Below are 21188 nucleotides of genomic sequence, written 5' to 3'. Positions count from 1 at the left end.
TAATTTACTTGGCTGTTTTTCTAATGGATTTYGTTTAGTTTGGAAACAGCACAATTGAAGCAAAATATGTACAAAAGCATAATTAAATAGGGTGTCAAGCTGTGATGAGACTCATTTTTTCCAACACCGGTACTCTAATATARAGAGTCCCCACGACATACACCAGTGGTCTGCCTCATATTCGTGGGGCCCCTGACACTTTTTGTGTGAGCCCACGTACRTCAGGGCGGCGCGTTTAATGGGCACGCGGAAGCCGTTGCTCCTGTGCAAAGGCAGCGAGAGGCTGCTCAGACAAATAACCGGCTCCCGCGGTTTTTACGCTGGAGGAAGAGCTGTCGCCTGATACCTGAGCACAAAGCAGCCCTTGATAACCTGGTTATAACTTCCTCCTCGTAGGTTGATTGAATGACTAGTTCACTTCAGAAGCATCTTGAAGAAGTCTTGCTTGGGGCATGTGCTGTAAATAGAAAGAACTATTGGCAAAGTGGGTCTGCTGAACTTATTTCCCCCACTCCCAGTCTTCTGTTGTCGTCCTGAAATTATTACCTGTGGGTTTGCTCCCGTTGCTATTGGTTTGCTTCAGAGCTGTGTGATGTATTTGGTTAACTGTGTGCTTGTAGATGCCAACTTTGGGCTATGAGGAGCATGGAGTGTTTTTACTTCCAGCATGATATTGCTTGCAATATAAACCTGTGAGTTTATTCATTTTCCTCCRAGTGCAAATCTGAACACAGAGTTTTGTCCAGGTTATTGTGCTGTTTGGCACTGCCTCCCTAAAAACTGCTCATTTAGCTTGGAAAAATCGGGTTTCCTGTTTTCCCAAGTCAAGAATACCATTCTTCCTCCTATTTGCATAGTACGTAAATGTAATGTTCCACCACAGCCATCTGATAATATTTAACAATTCACAAAGTGTTTTAAAGTAGTTACTAAYGTTCTACAAGTGAAATCAGTTGTGTAGATAAATGACCTTAAGAAAAGTAGAAGATGGTTAATTGTCTACTAAAAATGCAGCAAAGCCAAGATCTTAATGCAGGTGTCATGTTTAGCTTTTTTATTATGTAGGTAAAGTAAGAAAGAAYGTTCTTGAGGTTGAATGTTTTGAAAGTGCTCTGAAGATGAAAGAAGACGCAAAATTGAATTACGTAATCTCAGATCATCTGATAAGCAAAGGGAAGTTATATGTGCATTAAGAAATCATACAAATCCTTAGGAAGAGGAACATATTTTTGATAAGCTTGTTACATGTGTCACTGTGACTATAAAAGAATAAAGTTACTGTTTAGCACCAGTATATTTTGGTAAAGATTAATCAAAAAAAAAGTAGAAACTGAGCTTTCCAGTCGGAAAATGAGGGAACTGTTTTGGAARGTGAAAAGAAACCAGCAATATCGAAGAAAGAAGAGCTGTTTGAGCACATGAGCATCTTGTCTCAAGTGAATGGTGAAAGCGAATTGCTACCATCTGCTCTTTGCAGATACCAGCATAACTGATTGGAGGCACTTTGCAAACAGAATTAAAGCAAACATATAGCTTCAGTGGGAGGTACATATATAACTTTTTTGTATAAACACACACGCACACACAATCATTTATGTAATAAATACATTTTTACACCGCTTTATGGAAATGCCCAAGTAAGAGCATGAAGAATGGCAGGCTTTGAAGATCTGTCCCATAAACATCTTATCTGGCAGGGGCAGCTAGAACTGGCTGTTCCTGGGGAACATGCTCCTAAAGGTGGCATTAGTTTAGGAGAACAACATAATTTGGAGGGAGCATGGAAAGAAAAAGAAGGAAAAGAAAAGGGTTGGCATGTGTTCCCCTCTAGAAGGATCATACAGTCTCTGCTGACCCCAAGTTCATGGGAATGAGCTCCCTGCTCCATTTCCATGTGTTTTCTTTGGAGAGAGCCAACAACAGGTGTGTCTCTCATCTCACTAAGGTAGGGAGAAACTTTAAAAGTATTCATCATCAAGAAATGAAATTACTTGCAGTAATTCAGCTAATAGGCAGGTAAATCAGAGGCTTAGCTACCTGATCAGAAAATACTGAATTTCTTGTGCCTCACTGAAGAGTCTTGGGTGTTTTTCTTGATGCATATAATCAGTGTACGGCTCTAAATAGTTTGCCTGCATCAGTATCAGCTTTAACTTTTCATCCTCCAGCATGTTACCCATGTTAGCTTACTCTTCTGTTTTTATTTAAAATGTTGGATGAAAAAAAGTTAACTTGCAGCTTTACTTCAAATTATTTCGTTTAACTGTTTTTATTGATTTTTTTTTTATTTTTTTTCTCCCTTGGCTGGTACAAAAGATGAAACAAATCTTAAACACTTGAATTGGAATATGTGGAAAAAGGCCATGAAGCATCTCTGCAGAATCATTGCATGATCGATGAGCCGTGGGGGAAGACAGCACTGGTGGGACTAGAGAAGGACTTTTTGCAGTGGTTGCCTGTGTTTTTCTTCTGTTTTAAAGAATTACTCAAAATGGGGACCAGCCAAATCATTTTGCCTCCAGTGCCCACAAACAAGTTTCCAAACTGCCTGATCCTTTTTATTTATGGGAAGGGAAACAGAGGGGCTCAGGCTTGACCGTGGTATAAGATACCATATATAATAACATCTGAGAAGATATGCTGTTGAGCAGTCTGCAGCGTGGTAAACATCCAGTTCTGCAGAAAGAGAGGCAGGTTTCCAAGCCACTCACGAACTGCATTGCTTCACACAGAGTTTATAAATATTTTCCTCCAAAATGTGCATGCAGACCTCGCAGTTAAAGTGGAGCACAAAACAAAATAAGGAGTTGCTATTTACAGTGCCGTTACAAACTAAAGGGCAAAATCCTTCCTYGCGTTATGGTGCATATTTTAAGGCCGAAGAAAAAGAAGTCTGTTCTTTTGTGGTGTTCTTCTGTCTCGTCTTGTTTTCCCTTGTAGTGGAAGAATAGCAGATATTGGCCAGCTCAGAGATGGTGTTTCGGGGGTGGTGAGCAGTAAAATGCTGTGCTCTCCTCTAGAGGAGGCCCTTCGGGGTTGTTCCAGGACTCCATCTCTTGTAAAGAAAAWCTTAACTTGCCGTATGCTGCGATAACAAGATTCTGGTGTCCTAGTCACAGCTAAAGCCTTTTGCAACTGTTGTGTTGCTTTTCCTTCCTCCCTTCAACTTTTGTCAGCGTGAGGAGGAGGAGGAGGCTGAAGGCAAAGCAGGGGTTTTGGGGTTAGCTTCAGAAAGCCTCTTGGACAGCCCTGCCGTGCGTGGTTCCCCTGCGCAGGCTTGCAATGCCCAATGCTGGGCAGCGTTTCGCAGAATTTGGGGGGTTTAGCAGAGTTTTAGCAGGGAAGGGCTACCAGGCCGCTGGGGAAGCGGAGAGGGAAGACAAGTGTTTGTTTAGCTGAGCAAGGCGAAGGCTGAGACGGGTGTAATTACTCTCAATAAACACACAGGAAGGGGAAATTTAATTGTAAGATGAAGCTTAATGAGTTTGCAGGGGATGGGGCGATGCGTTTGCAGGCGCCGGGGAGCTGCAGGCTCCCTGCGAGCCTGCGCCAGGGCTGCCCGGCTGCCCGAGCCCTGGCACGGCAGTGCCTCCAGAAGCATGTCTAGGAGCTGGAATCCCGGGTCTGTTCTAGGATCTCTTCCTCCCCTTCTGTCTTGGCAGATGGAAACGCTGCGCCTCCTTTGCCTGGAGAGCCCGTAGTGCCTGGTCGACGCGAGCTGCGCCTTTGGAAGGGGCAGCGTGTCGCCGAAAGCTGGGGGCACGAGGCTGCTGCGGTTCCCTGCGTGGCTCGTTCCAGGCGCCGAGCAGCCAAGCTGCTAAAATACGCACCTTGCCTCAGCCTCCGTTTGTCTGCTTGCAGCCTCAAGCTGTTGTTTTTCACATTTCCTCTGCGAGATGAGAAAGCCTTTTACAATCCAGCATCATCTCCGCATGAAAATGCGTGTAGGGTGTAATCAAAGCGTCATTCCCAGGCTTCCTTCTAGTAACCGAAGCAGGCAGAGCTGTGGGAGACCGGGACCGAGGCGTCCTTTTTCAGACCCGCAATAAAATTCAGTGCCTCTCCTTTGCGAGCTCCAGTCCTTTTTAAGGACAGGGCTGTATACAACAGCCGAGTATAGATCTCCACAGCCTCTCCCTGCCCGTGACTCCCCACCTTCGGGGTATTTTATTTAGCTTTCAGCCACAGCGCTGAGCAGCGTATTCTCGTCGAGTGGTTTGCTCTGATTCCCTGGGCCTTTCTCAGAGCAGGGCTTCTGCAAAAGACAGTTGTAATGTTTGATTTCGCACTGCCCCACTCTCATACAAATACGTATGATCTCAGGCTCCTGGTAACTCGGATATTTTTGCGTTACTCGTTGTTCTGCCGGCACTTCAGCTGGGCTTTCATTTGGGCTGATTGTGCTCTGCAGGATTTTTGGAAGAGCCCTTTGCTCGCTGGGAGCTCGGCGTTGGTCGGCCTTTAGCTCAGCTTGCGGCACAGTCTGAGGGACAGAGCAGCCTAAATCCCATGGCAGAGGGTATCGGAGAGCAAAGTGAGCATGCGCTTAGGTAGCAAACCAGTTTCCCTACCTAAGGGAAAGGATATGCCATGGAGCTAACTAGAGCTGGTGTGAACTGACAAAGACACGCAGTGAACAGAGGAAGAGAGCTGAAGTAGAGGATAGAAATGATTACGTAGAATGGGCAGATTTTGCCAAAGGATCTGTCAAATAGTGTTGCAAAAAACTCAAATGCAGGGTGATACAGGCGCTGTTTACTTGGCGTCTGTTTGGCACAAGCATCGGCGGTGCTTGGGAAGGGCTTGCTGGAGATGGTGTTGCTCTTGCTGGAGGGGGCGTGAAGTTGGGTACAGCACCATGTTGGCACATCTGGGTAATGGCAGCGGCACCGTCTTACCTGCACAGCCTGACTCTGAGCCAGGGCAGCCCAGAGCARCTCATTCATTATATTCAATATGTTTTGGGCTCTTGCTCGCTGCTGCCGGAAGCGAAACCTCAAAAATGTGCTGCTTCTTCCCCACTGGTGCTGCTTTCCCTCCTGCAGTGCCTTCACTGAGAACTTCACTTCTCTCTGCTGACCAGGCCTAGCACCAGCTCTCAAAAGGGTGTTTGCAAACCAGGTGAATTGTTTTGTAAAATGTGATTTAAGCATTTTCAACTTTTTTTTCTTTTTTCTAATAGGACCAAAAAAACCCCAAAGTCTAGGTTAAGCCAAGTTTTTGGATTGTGTTGTCCTTTGAGAATTAATTGCTTCAGCCCCCCCCCCCCCCACAAAAAAAAAAAAAGTTACACTGGTCCAGCATAACACATGACTGAGCTGGCATAATTCATAATGATATTTGGTCAGCACAAGCCCCAGTAGTATTTTTTTGGTGCTAATGCCCTCCCTCTTGTTTTTAGGTGCAGAGCATCATTCGCTCCCAAACCAGCATGGGCATGCGCCACAGAGACCGCTCCACGACTGGAAACACCCTGAAAACCGGGTTCAACTCTGCCCTGACGACATACTTCTTTGGAGCTGATCTGAAGGGGAAGCTCACCATCTCTCACTTTTTGGATTTCCAGCGCAAACTTCAGCACGACATTCTGAAGCTCGAGGTTTGGATTCCTCTTACGTATGGGGAGAGGGTAGCGCTGAGACCTGCCGTGTTGCTGCGTCATGTGGCCTGAAACCTGGTCTCTTAAGGAAGAGTGAGGMGAGCACAGGAAGGGTTTGGAGAGTATTATTGCACCTGTGGTTCATAGCACTTGTGTTGTATCAGCTCTGCTGTTGAATTTCTGCTGAGCATTTCAGTCCCCAGCACCATCCCCAGCTTTTTTCTGTAGCTGCTCTTGCTGAGCCGCAGCAGCGGCTGGCAGGTCCCAGGCAGGTTTCCCTCCGCTCTGCCTTGGCACTGCTTATGGAGATGAATACAAGATGCTTCAGAAAAAGACCAAAGGGGTTATGAGTTGTCTGTTCCTAACTTACCTTAAGAAAGTTTTTCTTAGTCCTAGTGAGTGTCTGGTGCCCTGAAGGAACTTGCAAAACTTTTAGTGTGTTTTTTTTTGTTCCCCTCTTTGCTTATTATTCTGAATATTTCTGCTACATGAGTGTTCAAGCCTTCTTTGAATTCTGCCAAATATAYGGTCTCTGTTATGTGACCTCTGTTCTACATTCTTGGGTTAACGTATATTATATGAAATTTTGTGCATCAGTTCTGAATCCTCTACCTTTCCACTGAATTGAACATCTCCTGTTTTCTTTGTGTTACCATGAGTTAATAGAAGCTCCCAATCTCCTTCTTCTAGTCACGCATCCTGAATTTAAGCATTGAGCTTCAACATTTCCTTTTGATTAAAGTGAGTACAAAAATAGCAATAGGGGATTTCTTGATCTCTCTATCTCTCAGGTCCCAGCTGGAATTGATTCAGTTTAAAACAGCGTCTTTCTTGATAGAAAGCTTGCACATTGGACTGGGCTTGATCAAAACCAGGTTCTCTTRTTTATGTCAGAAATGAGGATTTTGTGCACAAAAAGAACTCTTCACAACCTGTTAAGACAGTAGTTGGAGTTCACTAACACTTTTGTCTGATGTGTGAACGTACGTATGGTCAGTTAATGCAATTTAGCTAACGAGCAGTGTCTTGTTAAGTTGCTGTAACTCAATTGCTTGGAACCTGGTAACTGTAACCTGAATTTATTCCCTTTTTGATTTGTAGTTTTACTAAAGCCTTAAGGACTAATATTTTATTCAGGTGGTTTCTCAGTTAACTGGTTTCATCTAACTGTTTGCTAAAGCCAGCGGAATGACTGTGCATTTGCATGGGGAATAGGTTGGTGGAGGAAGATATTCTTCATAGACTGGAGCGTGTCAATTCCTCAGCATTTCTACAAATTGAGAATGAATGAAATAATTGTTAAGAGACACAAGATGAAATTCAAACTAGAAGGGAAGAGAAATAAAGACTATTCCATCCTCCGCTGTCAGCTTGCTCTGTTTTCCCACTTCTGTTTTTCACTCCAGGGCGAGGCAATGAGCAGGCACTGAAGCGTTCCCAGCCCTGTGCTGGAGTCCTGTGCTCCCTCCATGGGTTCCCGCTTACCTAATAATAAAGCAATAGGGTTATTTAGTTTCGTGGTACCTCTTCTTCCTTTGCATTCTGCGGCAGTTGAGTACTAATTCAGTTCYTAATGATTTTAAGTTAACTGTGAGTCTTTCTGGTGTATGTTAGTTGCCTTTCTAGCTGTTGCTGACGAGTTATTTGTTTATTGGGGACAGTACAAGATGTTTACTTACTGGTAAGTTAATGRATATCATAAATGCATAGTTATTGAATGTATGACAACACACTTGAACACAGTTCATGCTATGGTTAGCATTTCTGATAATCTTGTTTCACCTGAAAATTGACCTATGCAAAGAGAATAGTTCTGTCAAAATTGTATTTTTTTTTTTGAGTTCATGATATTACAGTGCCTGACTTTAGGCAATACAGACCTATTTTTTTCCCTAGTATTGTGTAACTTAGCCTCTCCCCTCTTCTGCTTTTATCTCCTTTGACATTATTTCCCACCTTCTCCTCTGCTTCACATTTGATGTTTTTGTTCACAGTTAAGCGGCTTTTCACACAAAAGTCTAGTGGGTTTGTGTCGTTCCCTTTTCAAGGAATGCTTTTATGCACCTGGCCATTTATGAAAACACAATAGAGAGGAGGCATTCCTCAGGTATTTACCCTGAGCCGCACAAATCAGAAGAGTGTGAGCAATGGCRTTGGGAAATAGCTGTGCTATAGAGCAACAAATAACTCACTTGAGCAATTTCTTAACAGCTTCCCTTGTTTTGTCTGTCTGTAGATAAGGAGCCTGCAAGCACTGTTCCTTTCTCCATGTGGCAAATGGCCAGTGCCTGGTTGTCCTCAAAGATCATCTTTGGCTCTTTCTTAGAGTGGCTTGGTTACCGGTGGGYGTTTAAAAGGAGAAGTTGGTGATGATGGATCTGCCAGAAGTTCAGATGAACTCTTCCAGTGTACCCTCACCTACTGATCTTTTAGTGGCTTAAATTAGTACACAGTGTGAGGCTGGTATATTAATGTGAAAACCTTTTTATTTTTTTATTTTTTTATTTTTTTATTTTTTTATTTTTTTATTTTTTTATTTTTTTATTTTTTTATTTTTTTATTTTTTATTTTTTATTTTTTTATTTTTTATTTTTTTATTTTTTATTTTTTATTTTTTATTTTTTTATTTTTTATTTATTTTTATTATTTATTATTTTTATTTATTTTTATTATTTATTTATTTATTATTTTTATTTTTTATTCCAAATGTCTTAACTTCAGAATAGGTTTAGGGGAAACTGTAACATTTCACAATATAATCTGGGACTGTGGTGCAGCCCCTGAGTGGTTCAGTGCCTCTGTCTTCAAACTGGGACRCTCAATTTTTCTTCCAAAAAAAACTGCTTTAAGACTTCTTTTAAGCTATTTTCCTTTTGGGCTCAGGAATCCAGACATGTCCTGTGGTTAACGTACTTTAGAATTAGTTTCTTTTGCTGACCGTGAAGGTGGAACAATGCTTTGTGACCAGTTGAACACAATTTCCTCTTAGTGGTTTTAGTTCATTTTTTTACTTAAGAAAAATTTGTGCATGTTTCCTCATAAGACTGAACTGAAACTTTCTTAGAGCAGTTAGATCAGATGAAGCCCTGAACATTTCCATGTTCCTTGTGGATGAAATGCTGACACCGTGCTTAAGTAGCCTGCTGTTTGCTTCTTCCCTTTTGCTTGTTTTGTGATGAAAGCACATTTTCCATCATTTTATGAAAACTCAGCACTTGGCTAAGTAGTGGAGGGGAAAAATGAGAAAAGTAACCACAGCCAGAGGGAAAACAGAAGCTTTTAATGGTTTATTAGAACTTTTCTGTGGTTTGGCTACTTTTGGTTTCTCTCCTGCTTCGCTCCTCTCTCACCGCTTGATAGTCTTCCAGATCAGCAATTGCATGCAAGGTGGTTCTGGTTCTTACAGGAGAGGTGTAAAAACAAATCGAAACCTATTATTTATCTGTGCCATAGGAAATTGGTGCCTGTACTAGGGAACTGTTGCGTGTCCTATTAGGACGTGTAGTGCTTTGCTTGAATGGCGCTTTTTGGGCGATATTGTTCTGAGAGTTAAAAAGATGGATAGAACTTGACGTCATAGTTTATCCTATTTCTGCTCGTTAGTGTCTGTCCTAGATATTTGTGTGTCCTTAGTGGAGCAGGAGAAGTTCCAGCCTCAATTCTTGTATGATTCCATAAGTATATGTAGAAAAGACATAAGTTAAACCTTTGTTCTTCACACCTGTGTCACCTTTTTGTTCTCTGAAAGGCAATCAAAAGCCTGCTAATAGCAGTGATTTAATCTCAATACTCTTGTTTTTGTGTAGTCCTCCACTTGGTCTACTGCCAGCTGTGGGCTAAGTGCCTATGGCATAGAACTTCAGTAATTTTCTCCAAAATGCTTGCAGTGAGTTTTCTATAGCACATCATTTCCCTGCGAGTTGCTCACTGAGGATATTTGTTCTCAGTTGAATTGCTGCAGCAAGGACTAATCCAGCCATACTCCCTGTCTTCCGGTCGCGAGTTGCCGCAGTTGGAGAGGCCGGCTTGTGAAGCACAGCTCTGAGCAACCTCACTTCCCTGTCTGGTGTGATGTGGCCGAGGGAGGTTGGGGTGTCCCTATTGCTGGCAACACTTGAAAGCATTGCTGGCGTGAGCTGGAGTGTTCACCTCGAGGTGGTGGGATGCAGCTTAGATATTTGGGCCTGTTCAGACAGAGCCCATACAGGAGCTTGCCAGACAGACTGAGAGATCGGATCCTTATGCAGATGCGTGTCCTTATGCTTAAACATAAGACTCTATGCCAATCTTTGTTCCCTCTGAGATCAAGGATGCTCCTGCTAGTCATCCCTCCCAAGCAAAAGGTCTTCTCAAGTGCTAGAGCAAAGAGATGTAAAATGAGATTTCATGAAAATACAGCAAAGGTAGCACCTTTCATTGCTGCCATCCAGCAAATTGCTCATTTTGTGTGCGTGTGTTCTGACRGGTGATGTGAGATAATCACAGTAGCTTCTTTACCCTGGAAACTCCTGTTTTCATCACCAATGTTGACACAGTTGTATTTTTGGTTTGTTGTTTTAGCAAGAAGGGGTGATGGATGGTGTCATCCTATTCCATTAGCAYGTATCTTGTTAGGAAGTCCTAAATCCTTTTGGACCTAAACCCTGTCTTAACTAATTTTTGTTTGTTTCAGAAAGACACTTCTAATACTTCACAGCCTGGCTTTAGGGCAGTAACTGGAGTCCATAAGAAGTGCCTTTCTGCTCTGAGTCCCCGGAGCTGGGGTAGTTGGCAGCTGAGTTCTGCAGAGGCCTGTACCAAGTATTAAAAATTAGCACATTGTTACCATCTTACTCAAGATTTGGGGGGTTCTGTCTTGATTTTTATATGGCCTTGCAGACTGCTACAGATTTTCAGTAATTGTTAACACAGGCAGCTAAGTTTGCAGTAGTGAGTCACGTATCTGTATATCTGATGCAGTGATTTAGGTGAAGGAAAAGTTACATACATTAATTATTGTGACTAGCCTGAAAAATGGAGGCTGGCAGTGTCAGATTGATTAAGCTTTGTAAGCAAGGGCCTATAACTCAAATTTTTGGAGGTCTGTTTCCCACTGAACTTGCACAAGATTTTTAACTTGCCCTTGTGGTAATCTCCATCATGGTTAGATATTAAAAATATGCTTTGAAATTGTTCAGTATGCTATGGGAGAGGAGAATGGGCTGATCATTAAATACAGAAATCCTAGAATTCACTTCTCAGGTCCTCTGCTTGTCTCAAAAGCCAGTTCAATAAGAAGATGCGAGAGGTCAGGATGCAGCATCCGGAGGAGTCGGCCTAAGTCACATGCATCTCTCTGAACTTGCTGCGTGGCTTTATGGTTTCTCCTTTGGAGAGCACAAGGAGCAGAAGTGCTGTAGCTGGGGTCGGAGTCAGTGGGAGGACGGCAGTGCAATCCAGGGAAGGCGAAGGGCAAGCAATGGCTCTTGGAAGAAGGAATAGCTAAAGCCCGGAGCAGGGAGAGCAATATTAATCAACAGCAAACATGATTTTAAAAAGCAGCCACTTTTTAGGCAACTAAAACAAACCCAGGAGCAGCTTGGCTTTTTTGTTTTTATTCTGGTGTGTTGCCTAGGAGCTTTTTCTCTACTAAGGCAACAGACMAAGTGTACATTTGTGGATTGCCTCTGCGACCACACAATGGATGCCGCGAAGCCGAGAGACTCAGAAGACAACAGCGGAGGACCAGATCTGTGTGCAGAAGGGAGACTTCCTGCAGTGATCCTCTGTTACCCAGCTTGTCTGCTTATGGCGTCATCTGCCAAGTTCAGCCTGAACCTCTTTCTCTTGCGTGGTCCCAGCTGGTGGAAGCATATTGGGAACGATGGGGTCAGCTAATGGGAGATCTTGGGGAACATACCTATCTCCATCTCCGAGTCAGAGAGCCCCCATGCGCTGGGTCTGTATCTCTTCAGCATCCCCTGTCATGAGGTTCCAAGTACGTTAATGCCAATAACCTGAAAGAACAGCTCTAGGAGGGGAGAGGAGTCGAGTGAGGAGTTTGGCATAGAGGGTTTTTTCCTCCCAGAAGTGCTTACTGCCATCAGGGGCGGACAAAGCTATGGACAGTTTAACGCCAAGTTAGGGAGGAGTTACCAGGCATAGAGATTTCCACGCTGCTTCTTCTATGTTTAGTATGTTAGAAGTCTTCGGGACTAGAAGTGGAGTTGATGATTTTGGAGACTGATGACCATCAGGTGTTGCGGATGGTGGAGTTTTGTGGCACCTCCAGTTTAACAGGGTGAACTAACCACTGTGACTAGCTTCATATCAGGCAACTCGGAAGCCCTTCTGGTGAGGAGTCCCAGCCCAGCGTGAAGTGTATAACCTGGGGCACTGGGGATTTCTAGGCAGGCAGTTGAGCTGATCCGGGCAGCTAATCCCGTTTGTGCTGGAATGCAAAGCTGCTGTCAGCGTGCTTTCTCTTGGTGTGCAAATGGAAAGGGTCACGGGAAGCGTTCAGATTGACTGTAGCGCCTTGGTTAGGATTGAGAAAAACCTGATGTTAGGTTTTTGCCTGATGTCAACCAAAGACTTTTGTAAGAATTCAGAGTGGAATGTTACTATGGAGAAAAAAGTTGGGAAAACAGGGCTGTAAGAGTAAGTTATGAGGCCTTGGCGTGTGCAGTTTAAAGGAAAGGTAGAAGGGCGATGTAACTGCCTCAGTAAATGCAAAGAGTCACCATAAAGAAGACTGAGGCTCATGATTTTCATCAATTGGTAATGGGAGAGCAAGTAATAAAAGGCTTAAATGTGCAACAGGGGGAGTTTGGTTTCAATACAAGAACAATTAAATTTCAGAACCTTTTTGCATTAAGGAGGGAGAGCACCGCTGGCTGGGTGGTCCATCCGCCTTCGTGGGAGCGGTGCGGGAAGCCGTGCTTCGTGCCTCCAGGGGAAGGCCCGCTCCCTAACCTTCCTCCCTGCTGCCCTGCACATCTTCCGGGCCAACTGCATCGAAGCCTTCCAGGGTACCACTGTGAAAGGTGGAGAGAAAGGGCTGAGAGCAGCCGTGAGGACGGCTCCTTATCGTAGCGGCACACCAAGCGTTAGCAAAATGGGAAATTCATCTAGACTGTTTCCTGCTGGGCCCTTGCCAGCGTTGTTCGTACTTACAAAAGTCAATGGAGTAGAGCGTGCACCGTATGTTCCAGGGAGAGGATTATTTCATCGTCCTCATTTGGGACAGATGCTTCGTGCCTGATTAAAGCAACTGTCGCAATGCCTGTGATAAAATCTTTGTACCGCACCCGCTACGGTACATTCTGTTTCTTTACTTGAATTTGAACTGTCGTTGGAAAACGTGGCCGATACAGCGGCTCTGCAGGGCAAGCCRTTTGAGGAAGTTATTAGGATCCCTATTTATTGCGCCGTTAGTGTTGGCGGTGGGTTGGGCTTGGTAACGAAGGGCTCCTTGGGTGATTTATGTAGTGGGTGTAAATTCGCTCTTGAGTTCCCGCAGTGCAGCACGCTGAGCGCTCTGCTAAGGCAGATAGCGGAGCGTTTTGTTGGACCCCTGAAAATAAAATTTTAAGAGGGATATTTTGATGAATTACCTTGTCACAAGTGTGCGTCTGGAGGCTTATATAGCCAAATCAATCAAGGAGAAAGAATAAGCTCATTAGAATAGGCCGCTTTCGTGTAAAGCGCGTGCAATTCAGTCAACTGAAAGTCTGATAATTCCAAAAGTTGAATAGCAAGAGACTTGGGGGATATCTGCATAAATATTAGTGTTGGTCAGGCGATTGAGACTGAAGCCATATAGCTGCACCAGCCTGGGCTAATAAGTCCCCTTGCTGAGGGCTTTAGGTCCAAGCTAGCTCGTGTCCAGCATGTCGAGGATACAAGCAGCGCAGGCTGTTTTTGTGCTTTTAACTATGTGCAAAAGATAGGAACCATCTCGGAAGCTTTCAAGGCTTTATTTTTATTGTAGAATAGCTACTTGCTTGTAATGTCCCAATTAGCGCACCAAAATAAAAGCAGACCTTTAGAGGAGCTTGCGTCACTGCGGGTTTTCCATCTTCCCATGGGTGGCGAGTACAGCGGCCGCCGGAGCACGGGGAACGCGCTGTAGTGATCGCAGAAAACAAGGACGCGTTTGCCACCATGCGTGCTTTCTCTGCTTGCCCAGGTGAGAAGGGCAGCCAGCTTCTCAAGTACAACCTGAAATAAATACAAAATGAATCCTGGATGGTAAGAGGAGACCAAAACTGCTGATTGTGAAGTTTCAGATGAGCAATTCTCGTGCCGGGTATCTTTGGCTTGGGCACCATCCTTGAGCTGTATGTACAAATTTGAGTTGTTGTACTCTTTATCCCCTTTTTAATTCTGAAGACAGAGCTGTTCTCTATCTCCATACATTGTTGCCTTCAGTTCAGCTCTCGGCCCTGCTGCTGCTGCAGGAATGACGCAGGGAGCAGGAAGCAGGCGCTCCGTTTTGTTGGGCTGGGTTAGAAAGTGCTGCAGGTTTCTTTTTCTTGGTGAACTGAGCGGCAAGATCAAGCAGGAGCAATGTAAATTCAGTGACAGGCAGGGAAGGTTGTGCTTTTTTATAAAGTTTTGGTGTGTGCCAGTTCTGTGGAGACTTTTCTTTGCGTTTCCAGACCGCATGAGATTGGAGGCTTGAGCGCCCCGTGCTGCCTGAGCAGGGACAACTGCAGGCTCAAGTATTTCCCCGGGATGGTTTATAGGCTCCCAGAGCCGCAGAGGTGCTGCTGCCTTCTGGCAGCCTCTCCCCCCTCTCCTCTAGGCAGGCAAGTGAATGCTTCCATTTAATTTATCAAAAACCCTCTTTTTTGTAAGTATTCCTGATTCCTCTCTTTCGCGTTCTCTTCATTTCAGTCCCTCGCCCCATGAAATTTCAAAACGTGGATCTTTTCGGTGCTGGCAAGAAGTTACTTTGATTCACGAAGATGAAGTTAAGGTTTGGCCGTCTTTACATAACCTTTTTTAATTGCTCATTAAACTGTAACAAGTTGCTGGTGGTTGGAATTAATTTTTCCCCCTGGCGGGCGGTGGCACAATGCCAAGCTCAACGAAAYGTCCAGAGCAGCTGTCAAACAGCTGGTCTGCCGGGATTTCACCGTCAGGCAGCCAGGGTAGGGATGTGCTCCTGCCTGTGCCCTCGCAAACGCTACAGCTTGCTCCAAAATCTTCTCTTTGCACAGAGAAAGATTCTGCATTTTAGGAGGGGAGACAGGGTTTTCTTTTTTTCCTTCTTCTGTCATAGCTGTATATGCAACTTGATGAGAAATCCTGGCCAGCCGCTTCTCCAGAACAGTCACCCGAGCCAGCGCTGCAGCAGTTTGCAGATAAATAATGTATTACGGCCTGTCAAATAAAGCTTTGAGCAAATAMTGCTTTAAAGGGTCATATATTGCGAATCTGAACGCTCCCCTACAAATCATTGCTTCCCAGACGCTTTTGATTCCTTATTATACATGCAGAAGTGTCTCAAAACGGGTCACCTTTTTCAAATACCCCTAAAACTGACAGAATTAGTATTAGCAATATTTGTGTTATTGAGGTTTGTTTGAACAGCGTAAATGAGCTCAAAAATCATCCCTCAACACTTTGCTCTACAAACTAAAAGTCCTCATGGATTTTCTTCTTGCTGTCTCAGCTGGGAATAAGCAGTGGTGCACACATACATTTCTTTTTTAGAAGCTTAGTGAGACTGAGATTTTAGGGAATATATAGGTTTTGATATCTTTTTAGGAGAAGTCTTCCTATAAAATTAAAAGCCGGTTAAAATATGGCTAGATACTGTGTTAAAATGAGTGTTTAAAGGGAACAGAAATTATATTGCCAGGTTGCCTTGTTGCAAATAGTTTGAAGTTCAGAGATATCTTTATTGAATTTGCAGAAGATTGGTGCAGGGATTTTATTTTATTTTTTTATAACACATCTAAAAAATGAGAAAAAACTAATAACTTCAAGATACCAACCTTTGCACAGTGTAATGCTATGCTTTGTGGTACTTGCGTGTTTAATATCCCTTTTAAAACTGTCTGATGTGACCGCATTTCATATTCTTTCTTCGTGTTTATAGCACAGCAAGGTCATGCAGTAACTCTCCGATGAGCCTGTGCGCTTCTGGAGCGGCGTGGCAATAAGTATGGACATAATTGTATAAAAAAGCAATTCAGCAGGAGTCCCAGGGAGTCCCCGGCTGGCAATCAGGCCCGTGGCAGAGCATCGCTGCTCGACTCTGTCGGTGTGGCTTAGCAGTTAGTATTCTTGTCGCGGGAAGTCAGAGGAATGTATGTATTCAAGTCCCAAACCGCAAACTGAGCTGCTTTCTCCAAGTGACTGCCCCAGGGCTGCTGGCAGGGTTATACGTTAGAAGTAGTACTGGAGGGAGGTCTCCTGGGCCATCCTGTGCCTACTGTAGCTGGGTTAAAAGCCCTGTGATATTCTTCATAAAAAATAAGCAGGAATACCCTTGCCTATGCCATAATTTTGCTGCTCTGATTCCCAAGAGCATGAACACAACTTGCACGGCCACTGTGTCTTCCTGGGGATCGTTGTGCAGCCCGAATCTCGCATCTCCGTAAAATGTCCCTGAGTCCTTGGTGTACATGAATGCCAGGGAGGAGGGGGTGGTGCAGAAGGGACCAGCACCCTGTTTCACTCCATCGTTGACCTCCTAATGCYGTGTATGACCTGAAGAGAAGCAGCAACGTGCCAGAAACTAGGAAAATGGGCAATATTGTTTTTAGAAACGTGGGGAGGGCAGCTTRTTGCTCCTGAGATGGAGGCAGCTGGCACCGGGGTCTCTTGATTTCCAGATTGCATGAGCTGAAGAGCAGCCAGAGTTTGCACAGGACCTGTCCTGCAGCAAAGTGCTGCTCGGTTTAGGGTCGTGGGTCTGGCTGTGGTCAGGACTATGTGTTTAGAAGAAGTCCAGTGTAGCTGGAGAGGAAGGGCATCATGGTATAATCTGCCCAAAGAAGAAGTTTCTTCATAAACGAAATTTTGTGTCGCAACTTATGAAGTGTTATGGCCTTAAGGTAACTTTGGGGCTCTTTTGCATACGGAACTCTTTAACTGTCATGCTAAGTCATTAGACTGGGGGAGCTTGGGTGGTGCGGAGCTGGGTCTAATGTGCACCTACCTGCACACCAAGTCTTTGCAGCAGGTGGGGGCGGGCAATACAGTGGAGAGACGTGGGGGATTTTTAACCACCAAGAGTAATTTTGACTTGTTTGGTATGTAGTCCATCTCCTGTGTCACAGCCTCTACCACATTTTGGGAGGAAAAGTATACRTGTGCAAAGCCACAACTGTATAACTCTGCTTCAGTGTGGCTGCGCAGGCCTGCGTTGGGTCCCACTGAGAGCTCTGCGCTCTGCAGCACCTCGCTTCTCCTGGCCATCAATGCTGGTGGTGGCGACGAGCTCCAATGCTTTAATTTGTTTCCTTTTCTTCAGCCTAAAGGCTGTGACGGTGCCTAGCCCTTAGCAGCTCGACAACATTGGGGGCAAATGTTAGCCCCAGTAAAAAATGTTAAAACTCCTGCTGACATGCATGTAGGAAAAAGTGAAAACCTTCAGCTCTGGGACAGTGTCTTTTGTAATGAAGATTGCCAAAAAATCGCTCAGTAACTGTTGTCCTAGATTATTTCTTGGGTGTCTGCAGGGCCCTGGCTCCCTATCAGACCTCCTGCTTCCAATACACTTAAACAATTTTTCTATTAGCTTTCTGGTGGAGTTACTGCCGAGCAGTCCTTCAGGCTCAGCGGAGCTGCTTGTTTATTTGGGGAGCGTACCTTCTCGTATGTCAAGCGAGGTTGGCAGATAACTCGAATTCTTAAAAAGCTGCGGAGGGAAAAGGGCTTGGAGGCAGCATCGCTTCCGAACAGCTTGAGCAGCATCCGTCTCCCGCACCGCTCAGGTGCTGGCGCTCCGCTTCGTGCTGCACTCCGGCGTTTGCCACTCAGCGCGACTCACATGAAAACTGGCGCTGCATCAGCTGGGATCCCCTGCTCGCCGCTGGTGTGACGGTGCCCGCTTCGTTTTGTGCTCGAAGCCCGCAGCTCCTGGGCTGCGTGGGGCAGTGCGCCTGTCCAAATTCGAATCTTCCCAGTATGGCACTGGGAAAGGCGTTAAAATAGCGTTGCAGCTTCTGTGGCTGAGTGGGAGCCCCCTTGTTGGATTATGTGCCCAAGAACGCGTGGATGATACATAGCAATGCTTATATCTCTTATTTCGTATTATTTCATACAAAAAACAAATTCGTTGGCTGCATGGATGCTCTGGTGGGATCTCTGAATCTGAAGATAGGTGGTTTGGGGTTTGTTTGTTTTTGTTTTTGTTTTTGGGTTTTTTGTTGTTGTTGTTTTGGGGGCTTTTTGGTTTTTTTGGTGGGCTGTGCTCTCGGCGTGTACTGCAAGTGATGGCAGATGTGGTACCTCACAAATAAAGAAGTCCATGCGAAGCGTAGCTACACACATCTATCATCCGAGTCGCCGCTTCAGGTGCGAGTGGCCCCTTGGCGCATGCTAGCTGAAGGCAGCAGCTGCTCGAGTTCCCCAAATGCCGGCAGCAGGTTTTGGTTTTGTTTTTCTTTAGCCGTCCTTGTTGCCTTGACGTTGGCAGGCAGTCAGCAAGCAGCTTGGGAGGTGCCGTCGCTGCCTCTTTGGGCGCTGGTTTAAGAAGAGCCTGCGGCACGGGCTGATGTGGTGCTGCGATGCGTCGCGGCCACGTGTTTCCCTCTCCCAGCCGCTACGTGGGCCTCTCTGCTCTTGCTGCTTCGGGTGAAGAGCGTTCTGCTTTGGTTTGAAGGTGACCCTCTCTCTGCGTGACAGTACCCTGTTGCTGCAAACGCAGCCCGGCTCCTTGCATCTGCTCAGACACCGCTATTTCTTTCAGGCTCGAATGCCTATTAGACTTTCTCTATTTTACTTCCATTTGCTTAAGAAAGTAGTTATGATCTTAAATGCCATTTGAATGCATGCCAAGCCCAACCGTTGGAAGAGCGATAGTTTTATTAACAGCTTTCCTCTTTACAAGGAAAGCAGAGCAGATAAGCCACTGCAGAGGCCCAAGATGCAGCGGTTAGTTGGCAGAGGGAAGAAAACTTGCTTTGCAAGTGTGAGGTTTGGCATTTATTCTCGGACTGAACTAGGTGATGCTGAAGCGCCTGAGYGTTTCGGCTCTCCAGCGTTCCTCCCCGGCGGCTGTGGGCCCCGCGTTGCTCCGTTATGCGCAGCCGCTCTGCTAGGTTTCTGCAGTCTCGAGGTAGCGGTGCAAATACACTGACCTTTATTTTTAAGCAGTTCTTTATACCTCAGGGTCTCTGAGGGGAAAGGGTTTCAACACTGAGGTTTTACGGAGGAATTTCCCGTTCGCGTCTTTTTAATGCCATTGGCTATGAGAAGCTTGAATAGGAGAAGAGTTGGCTGGAAAGAGAAACTTTCCCTTGAGGAGAGGCAAACCGAAGCTTGACCTTTTTCTGCAGGAGGGATGTCCTGGGGGGAAAGTTAAAACCCGCTGGTTTAATCTTAAATTTTCTTTCAGCAACCCTGGAATATTGCAACTGAGGCAGCGCGTTCTGCCACATTAAATCTGAATAAATGGCAATTCAGCCCTTACTCTGAGACCCGCGAAGCGCCAGGTCTGGAAATCCCTCCTCCTAGAGACATGACACTGTTTATACCTTTAGAGTGTGTGTTTCAAAGATCCCGCTGCCTCGTTTCCTGGCAAAAAGGGTTTGCAGCCGGGGGCACCTGTGGGAAAGAAGGGAAAAAACCTGATGTCTGTCCATAGGAAGCTGTGATAGTCGGAATAAAGATGTTTCTCATGTTGCTGTCTTGGACTTGGTGCAGCAGTTTGATTTCCCGCAGGAGAAGGTAATGAGTTAGGCAAAAACCAGTGAACTCTGGAAGCAGAGGGATTACCGGGCTGTCATCTTCTGGTGGAGTCTCGCGTCGTCCTCTACGAGAAGTTACGCAGTTAAGGGCATGCGGAAGCAGAGAAAACGCCCTCTTCTGATTTGCCGTTAGCTTTCCTCGTTGGATAAAGCTTTGCCTCCAGACACTGAAGCTGATCCGATATTTAGGGATGCCTTTTTGCTACTTAACTTCTTAGCAAATTATCGTCATGTTTGTCTACCCAACCTGACGTCGAGACGGTGGGGTTGATTATTCAGACAGAAAGCTACGCTGGAGAGCAGCTTCCCTATGTTTCAGCTGATACTGTAAAGAAACACGTCGGTGCTTTTAATGAACGTCAGAAGGATGCCTGTTATATTTGAGGCTAGTTTGCTCGGCACCCTGGCTTGGGGAGGGACGCGCGGGACCGCTGCGCCGTTATTTCTGGCGGTCTCGGCGGCGCGCGGGTGCAGCAGCCACTGCTGGCACCCAGTGGCCGCGGGTGGGAGGTGTCCGAACCGCTGGCGAGCTCCTTTCCCCCTGCGCCCAGCAGCTCGYGGGGCACAGTGAGAAAAACGGGCTTTCTATACACCGGGCAAAATGAACGGCTCCGAAGCCTGAATTTTTAACTTGAAACGCGGTGTTAGTCACGTGCCGTCCGAGGAGGTGATATCAAAACTGAGATGCATGTCGTGGCCGTGTTTGGTAGCTGTCAAAAAGTGGAAGCGACTGGTCCCCGTGGCAGGACAGGTATCGCCTCAGTGAACCCCTTACGGTGCCCCAGGTCCGGGAAGACACACTGCTATTTATTCTGCCTTTTGAAGTATTTGGGGGATTTGTGACATTTAGCATCATTCATAGACTATGTGGGGAATGCTGCAAGAAAAAAATATTCTAGACATTTTCGAGGAGAGACAGCAGGTTTAGTTCTCTAGAAGACATTCAGAAAAGGCAGGAGAGAACAGACTTAGTGCATCTGCTTCCAGACAGGTAGGTGGGAAAGCGGGTGTTATTGGTAGATGAACATGATTTTTTTTTTTTTTTTTTTTTCAAGTTTCCAGCTGGCATGTCAAGTTTTATGTTACTAATTTTAGAGAATTTAAGCTTGGTTCTGTTTGCATGCATAATTTTTTTTTTTTTAACAAGCTGAAATACAGGATTTTCATATGCAAGTCACTAAGCCACGCTGCTTTATGGAGCATCACTAGTGCTGACGTATTGGGGGGAAAAATAAATCAGCCAAATTTCTGTCCTCAGGCAACATATTTTTGCATCATATCATCTTCTTCATCTTTAAATGATGTACCCCACTCACCCCTTTCAGAATTAGTTTAAACATCTGACGCTAGTTCAAACCAAGTTTTCAACTTTCCTTATCCTTCGCCATCATTGCATGGCTGCCTTTTCTCAGGTCATTAATGATTATATTTGAACTTGGAAACTGGTTGTTGATTAGTCAGCTCAACCTAATCATTTGTCTTTCGAGGCTGTCCTTTGCGGCGAACACTGCTGCCTTCCTATGTATGTAGGAGTATAATACTTGATTGCCAGGTATTGATTTGGGGAATCTGTGAGAGATTTTTGTTTTGATATTAGGGGTGCTCTTTTTAAAATAAGGGAAAACACAAAATAAGGAACACTAATTCCCCATTTTTCTTTTTTTAAATTTCATGTGATT

General features: G+C 45.2%; 1 protein-coding gene across 7 annotated transcripts in view; it reads left to right on the top strand.

The window, feature by feature from the left end:
- The window catches only part of MICU1 (mitochondrial calcium uptake 1), a 132760-nt gene that overhangs the window by 87017 nt on the left and 24555 nt on the right, over positions 1-21188 (top strand). For all 7 annotated transcript variants that reach the window (XR_003254803.1, XM_026073467.1, XM_026073463.1 and 4 more), the window contains one exon: positions 5402-5599. Coding sequence is in view for 6 of the 7 variants with exons in the window: in XM_026073467.1 (XP_025929252.1) it covers positions 5402-5599 (198 nt within the window). In the remaining variant the exon portion in view is untranslated. The remainder of the gene's footprint in view (positions 1-5401; positions 5600-21188) is intronic.

The sequence above is a fragment of the Apteryx rowi genome, unplaced genomic scaffold (genome assembly GCF_003343035.1).
Source record: "Apteryx rowi isolate R43461 unplaced genomic scaffold, aptRow1 scaffold_369, whole genome shotgun sequence".
Classification (NCBI taxonomy): Eukaryota; Metazoa; Chordata; class Aves; order Apterygiformes; family Apterygidae; genus Apteryx; species Apteryx rowi.
Note: the sequence above shows the minus strand (reverse complement) of the source record. Positions and strands in the feature narration are given on the sequence as shown.